This window comes from Mustela putorius, unplaced genomic scaffold (assembly GCF_011764305.1).
Source record: "Mustela putorius furo isolate JIRA1106 unplaced genomic scaffold, ASM1176430v1.1 tig00000145_pilon_pilon_pilon, whole genome shotgun sequence".
NCBI classification, from domain to species: domain Eukaryota; kingdom Metazoa; phylum Chordata; class Mammalia; order Carnivora; family Mustelidae; genus Mustela; species Mustela putorius.
The window spans coordinates 21,053,352-21,071,063 of record NW_025421294.1 but is presented as its reverse complement, the minus strand read 5'-3'; the positions used below and the strand labels follow the sequence as shown (position 1 = coordinate 21,071,063).

At 43.3% G+C, this 17,712-nt stretch overlaps 1 protein-coding gene across 1 annotated transcript; it reads right to left on the bottom strand.

Annotated features, from left to right (window-relative positions):
* Positions 1–12,852: 12,852 nt before the first annotated feature.
* CD14 (CD14 molecule) lies at positions 12,853–15,005 on the bottom strand. Its single transcript, XM_004744791.3, has 2 exons — positions 14,738–15,005; positions 12,853–14,647 (listed from the first exon to the last, which is right to left on the bottom strand). The coding sequence occupies exons 1-2, from the start codon at positions 14,738–14,740 to the stop codon at positions 13,535–13,537; spliced, it is 1,116 nt and encodes a 371-aa protein (XP_004744848.1). The 5' UTR covers positions 14,741–15,005; the 3' UTR covers positions 12,853–13,534.
* Positions 15,006–17,712: the final 2,707 nt, after the last annotated feature.

The window sequence follows — 17,712 nt, the reverse complement described above, 5'->3', positions numbered from 1 at the left end:
CTAGAGGATATTATGCTAAGTGGAATAAGTCAGTCAAGAGAAAGACAAATATGATTTCTCTCGCATGGAATGTGAGAAACTGTTTAAAACAGATGAACACAGGGGAAGGAAAGGAAAAATAAGATAAAAACAGAGAGGCAGGCAAACCATAAGAGACTTAACTATAGGAAACAAACTGAGGGTTGTTCAAGGGGAGGTGGGTGAGGGCCTAGGGTAACTGGGTGATGAGCATTAAGGAGGACACTTGGTGTAATGAGCACTGGGTGTTATATGCAACTGATGAATCCTAAATTCTACCCCGAAACTAATAATACACTATCTGTTAATTAAATTGAATTGAAATTTAAATAGATTTTTTCTTTTTTTTTTTAAAGATTTTATTTATTTATTTGACAGAAAGTGAGATCACAAGTAGGCAGAGAGGCAGACAGAGAGAGAGGAGGAAGCAGGCTCCCTGCTGAGCAGAGAGCCTATGCCAGGCTCAATCCCAGGACCCTGAGATCATGACCTGAGTTGAAGGCAGAGGCTTTAACCCACTGAGCCACCCAGGCACCCCAAAATTTAAACATATTTAAAGATGCCTTATGGAGATATAATTCATACATCATACATTTTACCCACTCAAAGTATTTCAATGGGTTTTATTAACACCATTTTAGAACATTCCCATCACTTTATAAAGAAATTTTGTTTCCTCTATTATCACCTCTCTAACCCCACCCTACTACAATCACTAAACAACCATTCATCTATTTTCTGTCTCTATAGATTTGGTTATTCTGGATATTCATATAAAACAAATGACATGTGTTCTTTTTGTGACGGGCTTCTTTCACTCAGAATAATGTTTTCAAGGTTCATCCATACGGTAGCATGCATCAGGATTTCTTTCCTTTCTATGACTGAATGATTTTTCCTGACAGAGGTGAAAAGACTGGGAGGGTCGCCCTCTCTGTAAGAGGCTGCCCCGAACGGCTGGTTTGATTCTCGATGCTTAGCGTGAAATAAAGCTTTGCTTGACCTTCGCTTTGTATTAGTCTCGTTCCTTTGATTACAGATCCATCAACCCCACTATTCTGCAGGCTCCATAATTTGCTATAATGACTTACATAACTGAGGAAGGCACATTATACTTACTGTATCTTACACCAATTCTCTGACACCGATTGGGTGTCCTATATTTCAATCCAATTCTGACACTAATGCCCGGAGTTAGCACCAGTTCCCACAAGGTCCTCAACAAAACTGCCTGTATTTCTGATAACAGCCACAACTAGGAACCCCAAGCTGTTTGCACTACTGTCTGACTTGGCTACAGATTTGGGGGTTCCGATTGCTACCTTTCAGCTTCAATAATTCAGTAGGAAGACTCCAGAACTCAAGAAGGTGCTCTACTTATGAGAACCTTTTTATTATAAATGAACAATCAGATGAAGAGATACATAGGGCAAGGTCTGGAAGGGGCCTGAGCACAGGAATTTCTGTCCTTGTGGAGTCAAGGTGTGCCGCAAAAGTTATTTTTAATTGAGATTTCATTATGTAGGCATATGTTTCATAAAATCATAGGCTATGTGACTGAACTCAACTCCAGGCAATGTCCTGGTTGTTTCTTCTGATGAGCAGCCTTCTCAGCGGAAGCTATCTGGAGGTCCTGCCAGAAGTCACCTCATTAACATAGCAGAGAGACTCCTATCATTCAAGAAATCCCAAAGGTTTTTGAAGCTCTGCTCCTTCAACTCGATACAAAGACCAGATATATTCTTTATTATATCACAAACCACTTGATGATTTTTCACCAAGGATCCCTTAATAGCAAAAGGGTCATACCTGTTTGATTATCTACATTTCATAAAGTATTTATATAAGAGAACAATAATGAAAACATGAATATGGTAGTCCCCACCGTATTTATGGAGGGTGTATTTCAAGACAACCAATAAGATGCCTGAAACCACAGATTGTTCCAAACCCCATATATACTATGCTTTTTCTTATGCATACCTATAGTAAAGTTTAATTTATAAATCAGCCAAGGTAAAAGATTAACAACAATAATAATGAAATGGAACAGTTAAAACAATATATACTATAATAAAAATTATGTGGATATGTTCTCTCTTTCAAGATATCTTATTGCTGGGGCATCTCAGTGGCTCAGTCAGTTGAGCATCCAACTCTTAGTTTTGGCTCAGGTCATGATCTCAGCTCGGGGTCATGAGATCCAATCCCACGTCAGACTCCATGATGGACACGGTGTCTGCTTAACATCCTCTTTCACCCTCTCCCTCTGCCCCTCCCCCTGCTTGCTCATGCTTGTGTGATCTCTCTCTCAAAAGAAAAGAGAAAGGAGATATGCCCGGTGGCTCAGTGGGTTAAAGTGGGTTAAAGCCTCTGCCTTCTGTTCAGGTCATGATCTCAGAGTCCTGGGATTGAGCCCCACATCGGGCTCTCTGCTCAGCAGGGAGCCTGCTTCCCCCTCTCTCTCTGCCTGCCTCTCTGCCTACTTGTAATTGCCATCTGTCAAATAAATAAATAAAATCTTTAAACGAATAGAAAGGAAAAAAGGAAAAGAAAAGAATCTTATCTATTCTTACTAGGCTCATCCTTCCTCTTCTTGTGAGGATGTGAGATGATCAAATGCCTACGTGAGGAAATGAAGAGTAGTGAATGATGTAGGCATTGTGACACAGGCTTGAGGAACTGAAACTGCAGAGTTAAACTGTAAATAAGGGGGTAACAAATTTATGTGTGCCTAACATTTGACCCCACCCAAAGGCAGATGCTTAACGAGCTGAGCCACCCAGAATGAATCAGTGTGGCATAGGCACAGGAGGCCTTAACTAAATTTCCCATGCCTATCAATAGTATAATCTTATCAATGCCAGTGGCATATTATATCTCACTGTGTAGATCTGGTACAAAAAAATAAGAGTTATTAGTCCAGTTTATCACTCTATTTTGTGATTAAAATGTCCCCCAGGGCAAAGCTACCCAGGTTTGCAGTCTTCCATTTTAATCTAGTCATATAGTTGAGTTGAACAGCACTGCTATGAATGTTTTGGTACAAATTTTGTTTTACATATCCCTTTTCAATCCTTTTGCATATATACCTAGAAGTAGTATTGCTGGATGATATGGTAATTATATATTTAACTTTTGGAGGAACAGCCAAACTGTTTTTCACAGTGGCTGCCCCATATTACATTCCCACCAGCAACATGTGAGGGTTCCTATCTGTCCACATTCTCACCAACAGTTCTTTCTCTTCTTCTTTTTGAAATTTCACTTATTTGACGGAAAGAGAAAGAGTGAGCACACACAGGGGGAGCAGCAGAGGGAGAGGGAGAAACAGGCTTCCTGCAGAGCAAGAAGACTGTTATGGAACCCTGGGACCATGACCCCACCCAAAGGCAGATGCTTAACCAGCTGAGCCACCCAGACGCCCTTCTTCTTTCTTTCTGGTTTTTTTCACCCCAAGTTTATTTATTTGTCATTAGAGAGTGAGAGGGAGTTAGCACACAAACAGGGGGAATGGCAGGCAGAGGGAGAAGCAGGCTCCCCACTGAGCAAGAAGCCTTTTGTGGGACTCAATCCCATAACCCTGGGATCATGACCAAAGGCAAAGGCAGACGCTTAACTGAATGAGCCATCCAGGCGTCCCCTCTTCTTTCTTTTTATTAGAGCCAGACTAGTGGGTGTGAAGTGGTGCCTCATTATGGCTTTGATTTACCTTTCCTCAATGACCAGTGACTTTAAGAATCTTTTCACATGCCTGTTTGACCATCTGTTTAGCTTCTTTGAAGAAATATGGATTTAAGTTCTTTGCTCAGGTTTTAATTATTGTTTGTCCTGTACAGTTTATTAATGAAGAATGATGTTAAGCATCTTTTCAGGCATGTGTATAGTTTCTTTGGAGAAATTGCTATGTAAGTCTTTGCCCCAGTTTTTACTTGAATTGTCTTTTTTGTTGATGAGTAGAGCTCCATTTTGGAGCTGTGTAGATATCCTGGATGCTAAACCATTATCAGATATATAATTTGCAAATATTTTCTCCCATTTTGTAGGTTGTTTTTTCATCTTTTTTGATAATGCTTTTTGATGCAGGAAAGTTTTAAATTTTGATGAAATTCCGTTTATTCTTTTTGTCTTTTGTTGTTCTTGCTTTTGGTGTCATATCTCTGAATTCATTGCCAGATCAGAGGTCATGAGGATTAATTTCTGTGTTTTCTTCCAAGAGCTTTACAGTTTTAATTCTTATATTTATGTAATCGATCCATTTTGAGTTAATTTTTGTATACAGTCTTAAGTTAAGGATACAAATTAATTCATCTGTATCTGGATATCCAGGTGTCCCAGTGCCATTTATTTGAAAGATTTCTTCATTCAATGTTCTCAACATCCTTGTCAAAATCAGCTGTCCATAGAAACATGGGTTTATTTCTGGACTCTCACTTCTCTTTCACTGATTTCATGTTTGTCCCTGTGCCGGTTTCACAGTGTCTTCATTATATTGCTTCACAAAAAGTTTTGAAATCGGGAATTGTAAGTCCTCCGACTTTGTTCTTGTTTTTTAAAATTGTTTGTCTATAGCATCTTTGGAAATTCCATATGAACTCTAGAATCACCTTGTTAATTTATACAAAAAGCTTAGATTCTTATAAGACATTAGTTGAATCTGCAGATCAGTTGGGGGGAATTGACATCTTAACATATTAAGATCCATCTATATGGGATGTTATTCCATTTATTTAGATCTTATTTAATTTGTTTCAGTAGCATTTTGTAGTTTTAGGAGTTTAAGTTTGCTCTTCTTTGGTTATATTTACTCCTAATCATTGTATTTCTTTTAATGCTATTGTAAATGACTTTTTTTTTTGAAATTTCATTTTCACTATGTTTGTTGCAAGTGTATAGATATAAAATTGATTTTTGTACGTTGAGCTTGTATCTTACAACTTTATTGAACTTGATTGGTTTTAATATATTTTAGTTAATCCACAGGATTTAAAAAAATTTTTATTTATTTACTTGAGAGCAAGAGAATGAGAGAGAGAGAGAGAGCATGAGAAGGGGGAGGGTCAGAGGGAGAAGTAGACTCCCTGCTGAACAGGGAGCCCAATGCCGGACTTGATCTTGGGACTCCAGGATCATGACCTGAGCCAAAGGCAGTTGTTAAACCAACTGAGCCACCCAGGTGCCCCTCCACAGGACTTTTTAAATATACATGATCATAAAATCTATGAATTTAGATAGTTGTGCTTCTTTCTTTCCCACCTGGATGTCATTTGTTTCTTTTTCTTGAGTAATTGTCATGGCCAGAATCTCTAGAACAATGCCAAATGAAGGTGGTGAGGACATATATCCTTATTTTGTTGCTCATCTCAGGGCAAAAGCACCTAGTCTTTGATTATTAGCTATGATATCGACTTACTTTTTTTGTAGATGCCCTTGATCATGTTGAGGATACTCTTCCTAATTTTTTTTTTTCATGAAAGGGGTTGGGTTTTATCAAATGCTTCTGTGTTTATTTATATTATCATATTTTTATGTTTTATCCTGATATGATATGGTGTATTACACTGACTGATTTTCAGCTGTTAAACCAACCATTCCTGGGATAAATCTAAATTGGTCATGGTATATAATTCTTTTTATACATTCTTCTTATAAATTGCTGGAGTCAATTTCTAGTATTTTATTGGGGGTTCTTTCATTCATACTCATAAGGAATATTAGACTGTAGTTTTCTTTTCTTATGATTTGTCAAGCACTCTTTCTTAAACATTACCATGATATTGGGCACCTGGGTGGCTCAGCTGATTAAGCAATTGCTTTCGGCTCAGGTCATGATCCCAGAGTCCCTGGATCAAGTCCTGCATCGGGCTCCCAGCTCCACGTGGAGTCTGCTTCTCCCTCTGACCTTCTCCCTCCTCATGCTTTCCGTCATTCTCTCTCTTTCTCACATGGGTAAATAAAATCTAAAAAAAGAAAAAAAATTATCACAATATCATACCTATCATATATAATACTATAGTTAAAAAAAAACCACTGGTAATTTTTTTATGTCCTCAAAGATACAGGTCAATATTCAAACTTCTTCCATTGTAGGTAATTTGAGGTGGCTCATAAAGAGCCTCTCCTGATCTAGAGAATAAGGGAGTTCTGATTATGATAAGAGGCAGGGGAGGGGTGTGTTGGTGAAAAGAAAACTGTTTGGGAAAGAGCAGAAACTCTTGACTCAGGATACAAGGACTTCTGAGGAAAAGAATTGACGTCCATTTGGCTCCAGATGACAGCACAGGAACAAAAGAGGAAGCTACAGGGAGACTTTTTGGCTCAGAAATGGAAGTTCTATGACCTCAGTCCTACAAATATACAATTCATCACACCCCAACAGATATCCAAATTCATTGTACATGTGGAAGTAGAACTGTTACTTCTCCTAATCCATTTCTCACTCCTTGTTACTTCCTTCCCTGTCTAGGGCACATTTTTCAGCCCTGCCTTATCAACAAAACTTGCTCAATCCTTGAGTCTCAGTTGGGCTGCCCTGTATACCCACCCTCAATTTTGCTCTGCCAGTTTCTAGGTTGTTGTTGGTTTTGTTTTTTGTTTTTTTTTCCGCAGAAGAAACTGTATGATGCATAGCTATAGATTCAGTGTATCAGTGGGAGAAGTTGGGTTCAGAATCTTCCTGCATCACCCTTTTGAACAGAAACTTTACCCACCCCCAATTTTGAATGTTTGAATCCTACTCCTGTGCTGCTATATGCTGTCTTATCAGAAAATGCTACATGCCTTGTGACTGGAAATGTGACACATGTTTTATGGCCTCCAACCTCAGAAAAATATTTTTATTTGACCCTAATGAAGCAAAACACTAATCAGTTTTTTCTCACTTAACTCACGGCTGCTATAAAGCCTCAGCCCACTCTTTCCATTCATTCAATCAGTTTTTCAATAAAGATTAATGGAGCACCTACCTTGTGCCAGGCACTGTCTTTGGGACTAGAGATTCAGAAGTAAACAACACTGACACCACTGCTGCCCTCAGCAGTTGTCATGGTACTTCCAACACAATACTCAACAAACAAAAAAAGTATGAATACAGAAGATGATTTCCAATTGAGATTAATGCTTGAAGAAAATAACGTATGATGTTGTAATCAGGATGATGAGGCAGGAGGGGCTCCTTCAGATGAGGTAATATTTGAATTGAATCCTGAACAATGAGGTGCCTGCCATAAGAAGATCAGTATTTAGAGCTTAATTTGGTAGAAGTTCCACTGTCTCCTGTTATTGCAGGAGCATCTTTACTCAAATACTCTGCCTTCCAGCCAGGTGACTATAAGTTGACGTATGTGTGCTTATCTGAAGGCCACCCCTCCCTTTTTTAAGATTTTATTTCTTTATTTGACAAAGCAAGAAAGGGAATACAAGCAGGTTGGGTGGGAGAGGAAGAGGCAGGCTTCCTGCCTAGCATGGAGACTGATGCCCGGCTCTATCCCTGGACCCTGGGATCATGCCCTGAGCCAAAGGCAGACGCTTAATGCCTGAGCCACCCAGGTGCCCCAGACCAACCCCTTTACTGGTGAATTAGGTACCAGTCCTTTTTTTACCTATTCAAGGACATTTCTCCAGACTCCCTTCTTTCTCCTATATCATCAAGTTTTCCCTCTCTACTGGATTATTCCCATCTGCATACAAACATTTTTTTCTCTTATCTTAAGAACCAATTAACCTGGGTGGCTCAGTCATTAAGCATCTGCCCTTGGCTCAAGTCATGATCCCAGGGTCCTGGGATTGAGCCTCACATGGGGTCTCCCTGCTCAACCAAAGACTGCTTCTCCCCTCCCACTCCCCCACTTGTATTCCTTCTCTCCCTCTGTCAAGTAAGTAAATAAAATCTTTTTAAAAAATTAAAAAAAAAAAACAATTAACGTGGGGCACTTGGGTGGCTCAGTCAGCTAAGGACCGACTCTTCATCTCTGCTCAGACCATGGTCTCATGGTTGTGGGATGGAGCCCCGAGTAAGGCTCTGCATTCAGTGGGGAGTCTGCTTGAGATTTTTTCTCCCTCTCCCTCTGCCTCTCTCCTCAATTGTATGCAGGTGATCTCTCTCTCTGTCTAAAATAAATAAATCTCAAAAAAAATATTAACGGGCATCTGGGTGGCTCCATCAGTTAAGCATCTGCCTTCAATTCAGGTCATGATTCCAGGGTCCTGGGATCGAGCCCTGCATTGGGCTTTCTACTCAGCAGAGAGCCTGCTTCCTCCTCTCTCTCTGCCTGTCTCTCTGCCTGCTTGTGATCTCTGTCTGTCAAATAAATAAATAAAAAATCTTTAACACTGGAATTCTAGCTAAAGAAGTTGGGCAAGAAAAAGAAATAAAAGGTATCCAAAGTGAAAAAGAAGCAAGATTATCTCTATTCACAAATGACATAATTTATATGTAGAAAATTGTAAAGAGTGGCATTCAACTCTTGGTTTCAGCTCAGGTCATTATTTCGTGCATTCCAGATTTGAGCCCCTCAGTGGGCTCCATGCTCAGAGGGGAATCTGCTTGAAGATTCTCTCCCTGTCTCTCCCCCTACTTGTTCATGTGTGTTCACACTCTCTCTTTCTAATAAATAAATGAATCTTTTTTTTTTAAAGAAAATCATAAAAATTACACACACACACACACACACAAACTGTTAGAAAAAATAAATTCTGGGATCCCAGGTGGCTCAATTGTTAGGCATTTGTCTTCGGCTCGGGTCATGATCTCAGGGTCCTGGGATAGAGTCTCACATCAGGCTCCTTCCTCGGTGGGGAGCCTGCTTCTCCTTCTCCCTCTCCCACTTGCCCTGCTTGTGATCCTTCTCTGGCTGTGTCTCCTCTCTCTGTCAAATAAATAAAATCTTAAAAAAAAAAAAAAGAAAAGTAAAAATGAATTCAGGAAAGTTTCAAGATACAAAATTAACATATAAAATCCAGTGAGTTTTGGTACCCTGGGTGGCTTGTGAGTTAAGCCTCTGCCTTCAGCTCAGGTCCTGATCCCAGGGTCCTGGGATTGATCGAGTCCCATATCTGGCTCCCTGCTCAGCAGAGAGCCTGCTTCTCCCTCTCCCTCTGCTGCTCCCCCTGTTTGTGCTCTCTCTGTCCCTATCTCTCAAATAAATAAATAAAATCTTTAAAAAAATTAAAAATTTAAAAAATAAAATTGCAATTTTAACACATACTTCTAACTCAGTACTCCTGATTGTTTTGCCTTTGCTGTTTTTTTTTTCCATAGTACTTATCTTCTAATGCACTATAGACTTTACTTTTCCCACTGCAATGTAAGCAAAAAAAAAGGGGACTTTTGCTGCTCTGTTCACTAATGTATCCTCAGCACTTCCAAGTGCTTGTTGTGTAGTAGGAACTCACCAAATGTTGCACAAACAGCAAAGGGGAAGGGAGGGAAAAATAAAACAAGAGGAAATCAGAGAGGGAGACAAACCATAGAGACTCTTAATCATAGGAATGAGGGTTGATGGAGGGGGGTGGGAGGTGGGGGGTTGCGGTAAATGGGTGATGGGCATTAAGGAGGGCATGTGATATAATGAGCACTGGGTATTACACAAGACTATGAATCCCTGAGCTCTACCTCTGAAACTAATAATATACTACATGTTAATTAATTGAATTTAAATAAAAATACATGCAAGTTTAAAAATTGGTGAACAAACAAATGACCAGAGCATTCCCAGGAGAGTGAAGAGCCAGTGTGAAAGGAAGTAATGCCAGAGTGGAGCAGCTAGAATATGCTGAGGAGGAGACAGAGACAAAGATAGGGAAGGAAGCATAGGAAACTGCTGACCACTCTGTCCCTGTGTCCCCCACCTGAAAAGTTCTCAATTCTCCTTGTCTCTGTGTCCTTTAAGGACCCTGTTTCCCACATCCTTAAATGCTGACTGATGCTTTCCAGGTTCCCTTTTTAGCAATCTCCTTGCTCTATCCCTGGAGCTTCCCCATCTACATGACTTCACAACCACTTCTACACTGAGGGCTCCTCAGTTCTGGAATGCAGCCCAAACTTGTCTTGTCAGATCTAAACTCCAAAGACCAGCTAGCTACTGGATTTGAAGCACTTCAAGCTCATAAGTGCCCTTCTCCTAATCTTTTTTTTTTTTTTTCCATTTCCATCCCTATGAGTGAGACTGGCATCCTCTAAACCAGAAACCTGAAGCATCTTGTCTTTCCCCACATTCAGGCATCCTGGGACCCATCGGGTTCTACCTCTTTCAGAGCTCTTGGAGCCATCCTTCCTCCACATTTCCATGGCAACTGCTGTCCTGGTCAGGTCTTCACCCTTTCTCACCTAGACTCATTCAATAACCTCTTTAGTGCTCCTTTAGGATCTGCTAATCCATCTTCCACGTGGCCACCTGTGGGCTTTTTCAAACACACACTTGCTTCCAGTAACTGTCCACTTCAAACTCATTAATCACTCCTCACACCCTGCGAGATCATCTCTTAAGGCCCTTCACCACATGCTCTTAGTTAAATCTCTCTTATACCCAGAGGGGAAAGATGGCTCTTAAGTTTGTGCTCTCTCTCTCTCTCTGTCAAATAAATAAATAAAATCTTAAAAAATAATAAAATATGATATTTTATTTATTTGACGGAGTGCTCGTGCACAAGCAGGGGGAGCAGAAGAGGGAGAAGAGGCTCCCCGCTGAGCAGGAAGCCCTACTCAGGGCTCCAACCCAGGACCCTGGAATCATGACCTGGTCTTCTGAAGGCAGCCACTTAACCAACTGAGCCACTGAGCCACCCAGCCGCCTCTAAATTAAAAAAAAAAAAAATATATATATATATATATATACACACATATATATATATAAATATAAAAGACTATATATATATGTATATATGTATATATATATATGTATATATATATATAAGACTTTATTTATTTATTTGACAGAGAGAGAGATCACAAATAGGCAGAGAGTCAGGTAGAGAGAGGGAGAGAGAAGCAGGCTCCCCACTGAGCAAAGAGCCTGATGCGGGGCTCCATCCCAGGACACTGAGATCATGACCTGAGCCGAAGGCAGCTGCTTAATCCACTGAGTCACCCAGGCACCCCAAATAAATAAAATCTTAAAAAAAAAAAGAGTTTCTAACCACTCATTATTGACTTTTTACATTTACCTCCTCACAGTGCAGTAATAAACAGTGTGTGGGCTGGCACTTGCCTTTGATGATATTTTGAATAGCATTGCTTTACAAGGCCCTACGTAATCTGGCCCTGCTATTCTCTCATGTTTTCTCTTACTGTTCTTCCCTACCACCCCTGCTCACCCTGCTTCAGCCACACTGGCCTCCTTATTGTTTCCTTTAACACTCAGGATTTTTATGCTTGCCATTGTCTCTGCCTGAAATGCTATTCCTGCAGATATCCTCAAGCTCACTTTCCCAATTCGCTAAGGAGATTGTTCAAATATCCCCATCAGAGAGACCTTCCTAACACTCCCATATAACATATCAATCCTCAACACTCTGTCCTCTTTCTCTTCACAAGCCTTATCATAGTTTGATAAGGCCCCTGACCCCCACTATCCAACTAGAATCTGCCCCTGACCCCCACTATCCAACCAGAATCTGAATTCCATATGAACAAGAACTTCTGTATTATTCTTGATATATCCACAGGGTTTAGCATAGTCCCTGGCATATAATCAGCACTTGAATGAATGAATGTCACCAGCTTCCATCACTGGGATCTCCAGCCCTACATAATCAGTTATAATTCTCAGATCTGGCCATATACTTTCAGATTTGAACCTTTTAAAGTACCCATTTTTGCCTGGGAACGTCCTTCCTGAGGAAGTGATATTCACCTCTCAGACCCAGAATAAATGTCTCCTTTCCTGTACAGTCTTCCAGAGGAGCTCATAGAGTAGATCCCGCCCATTCATGGAATCACAACTATCTATTCTGTGTACATCTCCCTTATTAGATTGAGAATTCTCTGAGGACATGGATGTTTTGGACTCATCTTTATATATCAGTGTCCTAACACAGGGCCCGAGGTTGAGCAGAGGCTCCAGAACTTTGATGAAGAGCACTCAAAGCTATTCAAATGTAAGTTGCTGCTTGAGGTCGTTAGTTCTCTGATACTGGAAATGTTCCCCTGCGCTGGATGAAGTCCTCTTGGGGATACTCCGAGGGGTTTCCTGCCTGGGGATGGCAATTTATCAGTCCCCGTGATTCTTTGAGTCTGTGGTCTGGTAATCCGTGTAACTCTCCCAACAATGTTATTTTGCATCCTCCATTCCTACCTGTGTGGCGCTGGACACTGGAGGCAGGCAGGCCAGAGGGCTGTGCTTATATCCGCCCCATTCTCCATCCCTCTTCCAGGTCCTCTGTGAGGCAGGTGTCTAGCTCTCTGATGCATATGGCTGCCTCCTCAATGTAAAGAAGGGACTCCTAGGGGGCGCCTGGGTGGCTCAGGGTGTTGGGCCTCTGCCTTCAGCTCAGGTCATGATCCCAGGGTCCTGGGATTGAGCCTCGCATCAGGCTCTCTGCTCAGTGGGAGCCTGCTTCCTCCTCTCTCTCTCTGCCTGCCTCTCTGCCTACTTGCAATCTCTTTCAGTCAAATAAATAAATAAAATCTTAAAAAAAAAAAAAAAAAAAAAAAGAAGGGACTCCTAGAAGGAGCAGTACCTCTTGGCTGATGTCCTGGGTCTCTGAGAAAATGTGGTTTGGAAGGTACATGTCATTACTTGCCCTGTGAGAGGTCTAAGATGTTGTGAAGTGTCTAAGCTATTATCCTATTTACAAGTTAAGGATCCAGCCAGAAACAATTATACACACAAGATATCTGGTTCAGAGACAGACTGTTTAATGATAGTATCTTGAAACCGTCCTCCATGCATAAATTCCCCTTTAGATGACACAGTGAAAGCCAGCATACCTGTGTGTGCGGAGGGGCTTTACACAGCAGAAGAGAAACCCTGAAATTATGAAACTCAGAATTTATGTGAGACAGGTGGTAGAGCTGTCCCTTCTTCATGGAGAGTTGGGAGAGAGAGAGAGAGAGAGAGAGAATAAGCATGTAACTCTGAGTTTTATTACTTTTGAAAGGGGGAGCAGCTGGCTCTTGGGAAATGCACCAGAGAGCAAACATTCTGTATCTTCCTCGGCATGTTTACCATTCAAACAACCTTAACACGGGTGTAAGTAATCTCAGAAAGCTGGATTGCACAGAAACCCCCATTTCTCACACACAGCTCTAGACAGGAAACACTCCCTGCCTCTTCCATCCTTTAAATTCTATTCTTAGGTTTCTAGGGGATTTGGATGAAGAAAGCTAAATATAATGGATTCCACAGCCAGCACTGTGCCCAGCAGATCACAGACACCCACTGAGTGAATGACACCTATCTCCTTGTTTCAGATTTTAATGAAGATGAGGCAGAGGGTTGGTTGGTTAAGATGTCCGGATAAGGCTTCTGTGGAGCCAGGACAATCTGAGCCAATTCATTCGTCTCTCTCCTGGGCCCTAGGCGACGACCCCCACACTCTGAAGCACCGCTAAGGTTCCTGACATCCCCACCGCCAGGGCCGAATGCGCACAGGCTGAGACCACGCCAGACTTCATCGGGTCTTCTTGGTAGAGGTCTTCAGGGTCCAGAAAGGGATTCCCATCCAGCGTCAGGTTACTCACCATGGGCAGCTCTTCTGGCCGAGGCTCTTTGTTCAGCCTGTTGCACCTAAGATCAAGCTCGCTAAGCCTGGCCGGTAGTCCCTTAGGCACTTGCTCCAACCTGGCGAAGGACAAGTTGAGAGAGTTCAGTGTCCTCGGCCAGACACACACAGGAGCGCCTGGGGCGGTGGCGCGCAGCGAGTTGTGGCTGAGGTCTAGGCGCTGAGGTTGCACACCCGCCCGCACCATCGCCAAGCACACGCCGTTGGGCGTCTGTATCCCGGCGTTCCGTAAAACTAGAGCCTGGAGGGCCGGGAACTTGTGCTGACAGAGAGCTGCAGTCAGTCCGTGCTCGCCCAGTCGGGGATTGTCGGACAGGTCTAAGGTGGTGAGGGCCAGGAAGGTGGGGAGGTGTGCGCAGGAAAAAGCAAGCGAATGTGCTTGCGCAATGTTCAGTACCTTGAGGCCCGGCTTCAGCCACCGTTGCAGTTCGGTGAGCCAGGCACCTCCCGCTGTCCACGACACGTTCCGGAGAGTGAGGATGGAGAGCGCAGGCCCAGTCGCTTCCAGAAACGGCGGTGGCGTCCCGCCGGTTACCTCCAGGTCCTGGAGCGTCAGTTCCTTGATGCGGGAGTACGCCAGCGCACGCAGGAAGGCTGCCACGAGCACAGCAGGAACCTGCGCAGAGGCCACTGTGAGCCGCCGCAAGCGCAGAGCTTTCAGCACGTCAGCGTACTGCTTCGGGTCTGTGTCTGCGCCTTTTAGAAACTGTTCCAGGTTGTGGCCGCCGCCATGGATCTCCACCTCGATGGCACTTACACACTGGTAGGCGTTGGACCACTCGGGCTGCGGATCCGTGAAGTTGCAGAAGCAGCGGAAATCCTCGTCGTCCACTTCGCAGGGCTCTAGTTCGACCTCAGAGATGCACAGCGTTGGCAGCAACAGCAGCAGCAAGCACGGCGCGCGCACCTAAGGAAGAAAGCAGAGGTCAGGGCTGCCCCAGTCAGTGCCTGGGGTTCCTTGAGTAGTTCCCTTTGGGCCCCAAGACCGTACACTCACCATGGTCTATTGGTGCTCCGGGTCTCTGTGTCCTGGCGAGCTCAGGGAGGAGCTACTTTGCTGTACAACCGCACCCACCTGTTTCTTCTAGGCTTCACACACTTAGCTGAGCTCTTGGGCGGCCTGCGAGTTTATGCAACCGTGGGATATCACTCTGTTCTTTTCTCTGTGAACCCTGGTCACTCCCCACCTCTCTGCCACCCAACTACTCCATGTGGTACCCTTCTGGGAAGTTTTGCAATGAAGGATGTTGCCAGGACTGTAACAGGAAGGATCTTGTAGGGCATTTAGAGTGCAATGCCCCAGGCAGTATCCTGATGAGTCAGATACCCCAGGCTTGTTTACTAACTTTGGGGAAAGAAAAGTCCCCAGTGCTTCAGGCCAGGACTCTCACTTCCCCCTGTCTTTATCCCAAGGAATCAACTGGGGTAGTTTCTTTAACTTTTTCCTCGTCTGGGTTACTATTAACGACACCCAAATCCAATACCCTGAATACCCTCGCATGTTTAGCTGTTGCCCACGACAGCTTCCGGAGACTGAGGGTGGAGAGCGCAGCTAGATATTTTGTGGAGGATATCGCAAACTTCCTCTGTTGACTCCAAGGAATAGCACTGAGGTTCAAGGGAAGGTAGTTGGTCTGAAGAACAACCCCTTCCTTTATGATTTGTTGTTGTTGTTGACTTTTTCTTTTTTTAAAACTTTGATTATTAAGAAGGTAAGAGCTTTGATTTTGGGGGTGGGGGGGGCGTTTGGGTGGCTCAGTCGGTTAAGCCGCTGCCTTTGGCTTAGGTCATGATCTCAGGGTAGGGATTGAGCCCCACGTGGGGCTCCCTGCTCAGTGCGGAGACTGCTTCTCCCTCTCCTCCCGTTCCTGCTCTCTCCTCTCGCTATCTCTGTCTCTCTTTGTCAAATAGTTTTTTTAAAAAAATCTAAAAAAATAAAAGAAAGTAAGAGCGTTGGTTTTTTTTTTTTTTAAAGATTATTTCTTTATTTGAGAAAGAGAGAGTGGGGTGAAGAGCAGAGGGAGAGAGACAAGCAGACTCCTCGCTCAGCACCCAGCGTTTTGAGGGTCCGGATACCATGATCCTGAGATAATGACCTTAGCTGAAATGAAGAGTGGGGCACTCAGCCGGCTGAGCCACTCAGATGCCCCAGCTTGCAATCTATCTTTCTTTTTTTTAAGATTTATGTATTCATTTCAGAAAGAGAGACACAGAGAGAGAGAGAGAGACAGAGAGAGACAGAGAGAGAGAGAGACAGTGCTCCAGCAGGGGCTGGGGTGGGGGGCAGAGCGAGAGGGAGAAGCAGACTCTCTGCTGAGTGGGGAGCCCCACACAGGGCTCAATCCCATGACTCTGAGATCATGAAGACAAGGTGCTTAACCCAGGTGGTTCAGTCAGAAAATAATAGCTTTCTTAAAGAGGTCTTTAATAGAGACACATTGGCCAAATAGTTCCACTTCTTGCAGTTTCCATTTCCTTGCCCTGAAACTGAGAAACAGTTATTTCAAACCCAGATTTCCTCCTTGCGCCTAGCTCTCCACTGCCCTTCCCCCGCAACACAGTTCCTGGGAGGAAAGGCAGGACCTATGTTGAATGAGGATTAATTAGTAATCACCTGTTTCGCAAAAACAAACAAACAAAAAAAACCCACAAAACCCACGTGTCCCAGAGGGTGAATAGGGGCTGTGCTTTCACAACCACCCTCACAGTTCTTCACCTGTAGATTCTGGGGCAAGACCTATACTAAAAATGTTTGAATTCTCACTTCTCCCATTTTTTTAATAAATGGCTTTACCTTTGTCCATATTCCAAACAAGTAGGTTTCATTAGACCTCACTGCTCCCTGTGTATCTTGTTGGGCATGTCTTGATACCCCGAGCTGTGCCCTAAGACCAGCCAGGCCGGGTCACTGGAACATCCCTGAGGACCAAGAATGTGAGTTTATAGTTCAGTGTTAAATACACTGACTCTGTGGTCAGGCAGCCAGGCTTGGAATCCCAGCTCTACCACTGAGGTTTTAATACTTGGGCAAATTTCTGCACCTCAGATTTCTGGGTTCCTGATTTGTAACATGGAGATAATGGTAGTACTTGTCTGTGACTACAGAGCCATATCTATTAAGAATAGTCCTGATTTTTATGTTCTTCATCAGTGCCTCTGCATTCAGAAGACTCAGACCACTGAAACCTGGCTCCTTAGCAAATCCCATCATTCTAAGGGTGGTACTTTGGATGATGATTGCAAGCAAAGAGGGGGCAATAATGGTTCTGCAAGGATCCCCAACTCACCTTGATTCAACAAATACCTATCATTTGTCTACCAAATGTCAGGGCTGGTACAAAGCCCAGGGACACACACATGACCATTGCACCATCCCTCAGGTACTCTGGTAGGAGGGGGGAGGCAAACACAGATGCAGACTACAGTCCATAGGGAAGAGGACTCGCAGAGGAGAAACTAAAGACTTGGGGGAGCTGTGGAGAAAGGAACAGTTAGCTCTGTATTAGAGATGACTTGGGGCTGTTTTTCACAGGGTTGATCGTGATGTTGGGAAGACAAGTACAAAAAAACTGGGTGGGCAGCTGTAACTGTCTGGGCAGATATTTTTCCTGGAGACTTGTCTTACCTTCCCCATCAGGGGAAATATGTAGGTGTTAGAAGCAGCCTGTCCCATGACAAAGGAGATAAAAGACTCAGACTCTATACCCAGCCAGTGCATGGTGCTCTGAGCAGTTGCTCAGTAAATGGCTGTTCCAGTGCTGGATGGATGCTGGGCCTGGAGAGATGTGGGGGCAGGATAATGGTCTGCAGATATTTAACTAGGTGATCTGTGGAAGAGATTAAAGGCAATTTTTTATTTTATTTTTTAAAAGATTTTATTAATTATTTGACAGAGATCACAAGTAGGCAGAGAGGCTGGCAGAGAGAGAGAGGAAGGCAAGCAGGCTCCCTGCTGAGCATAGAGCTCGATGC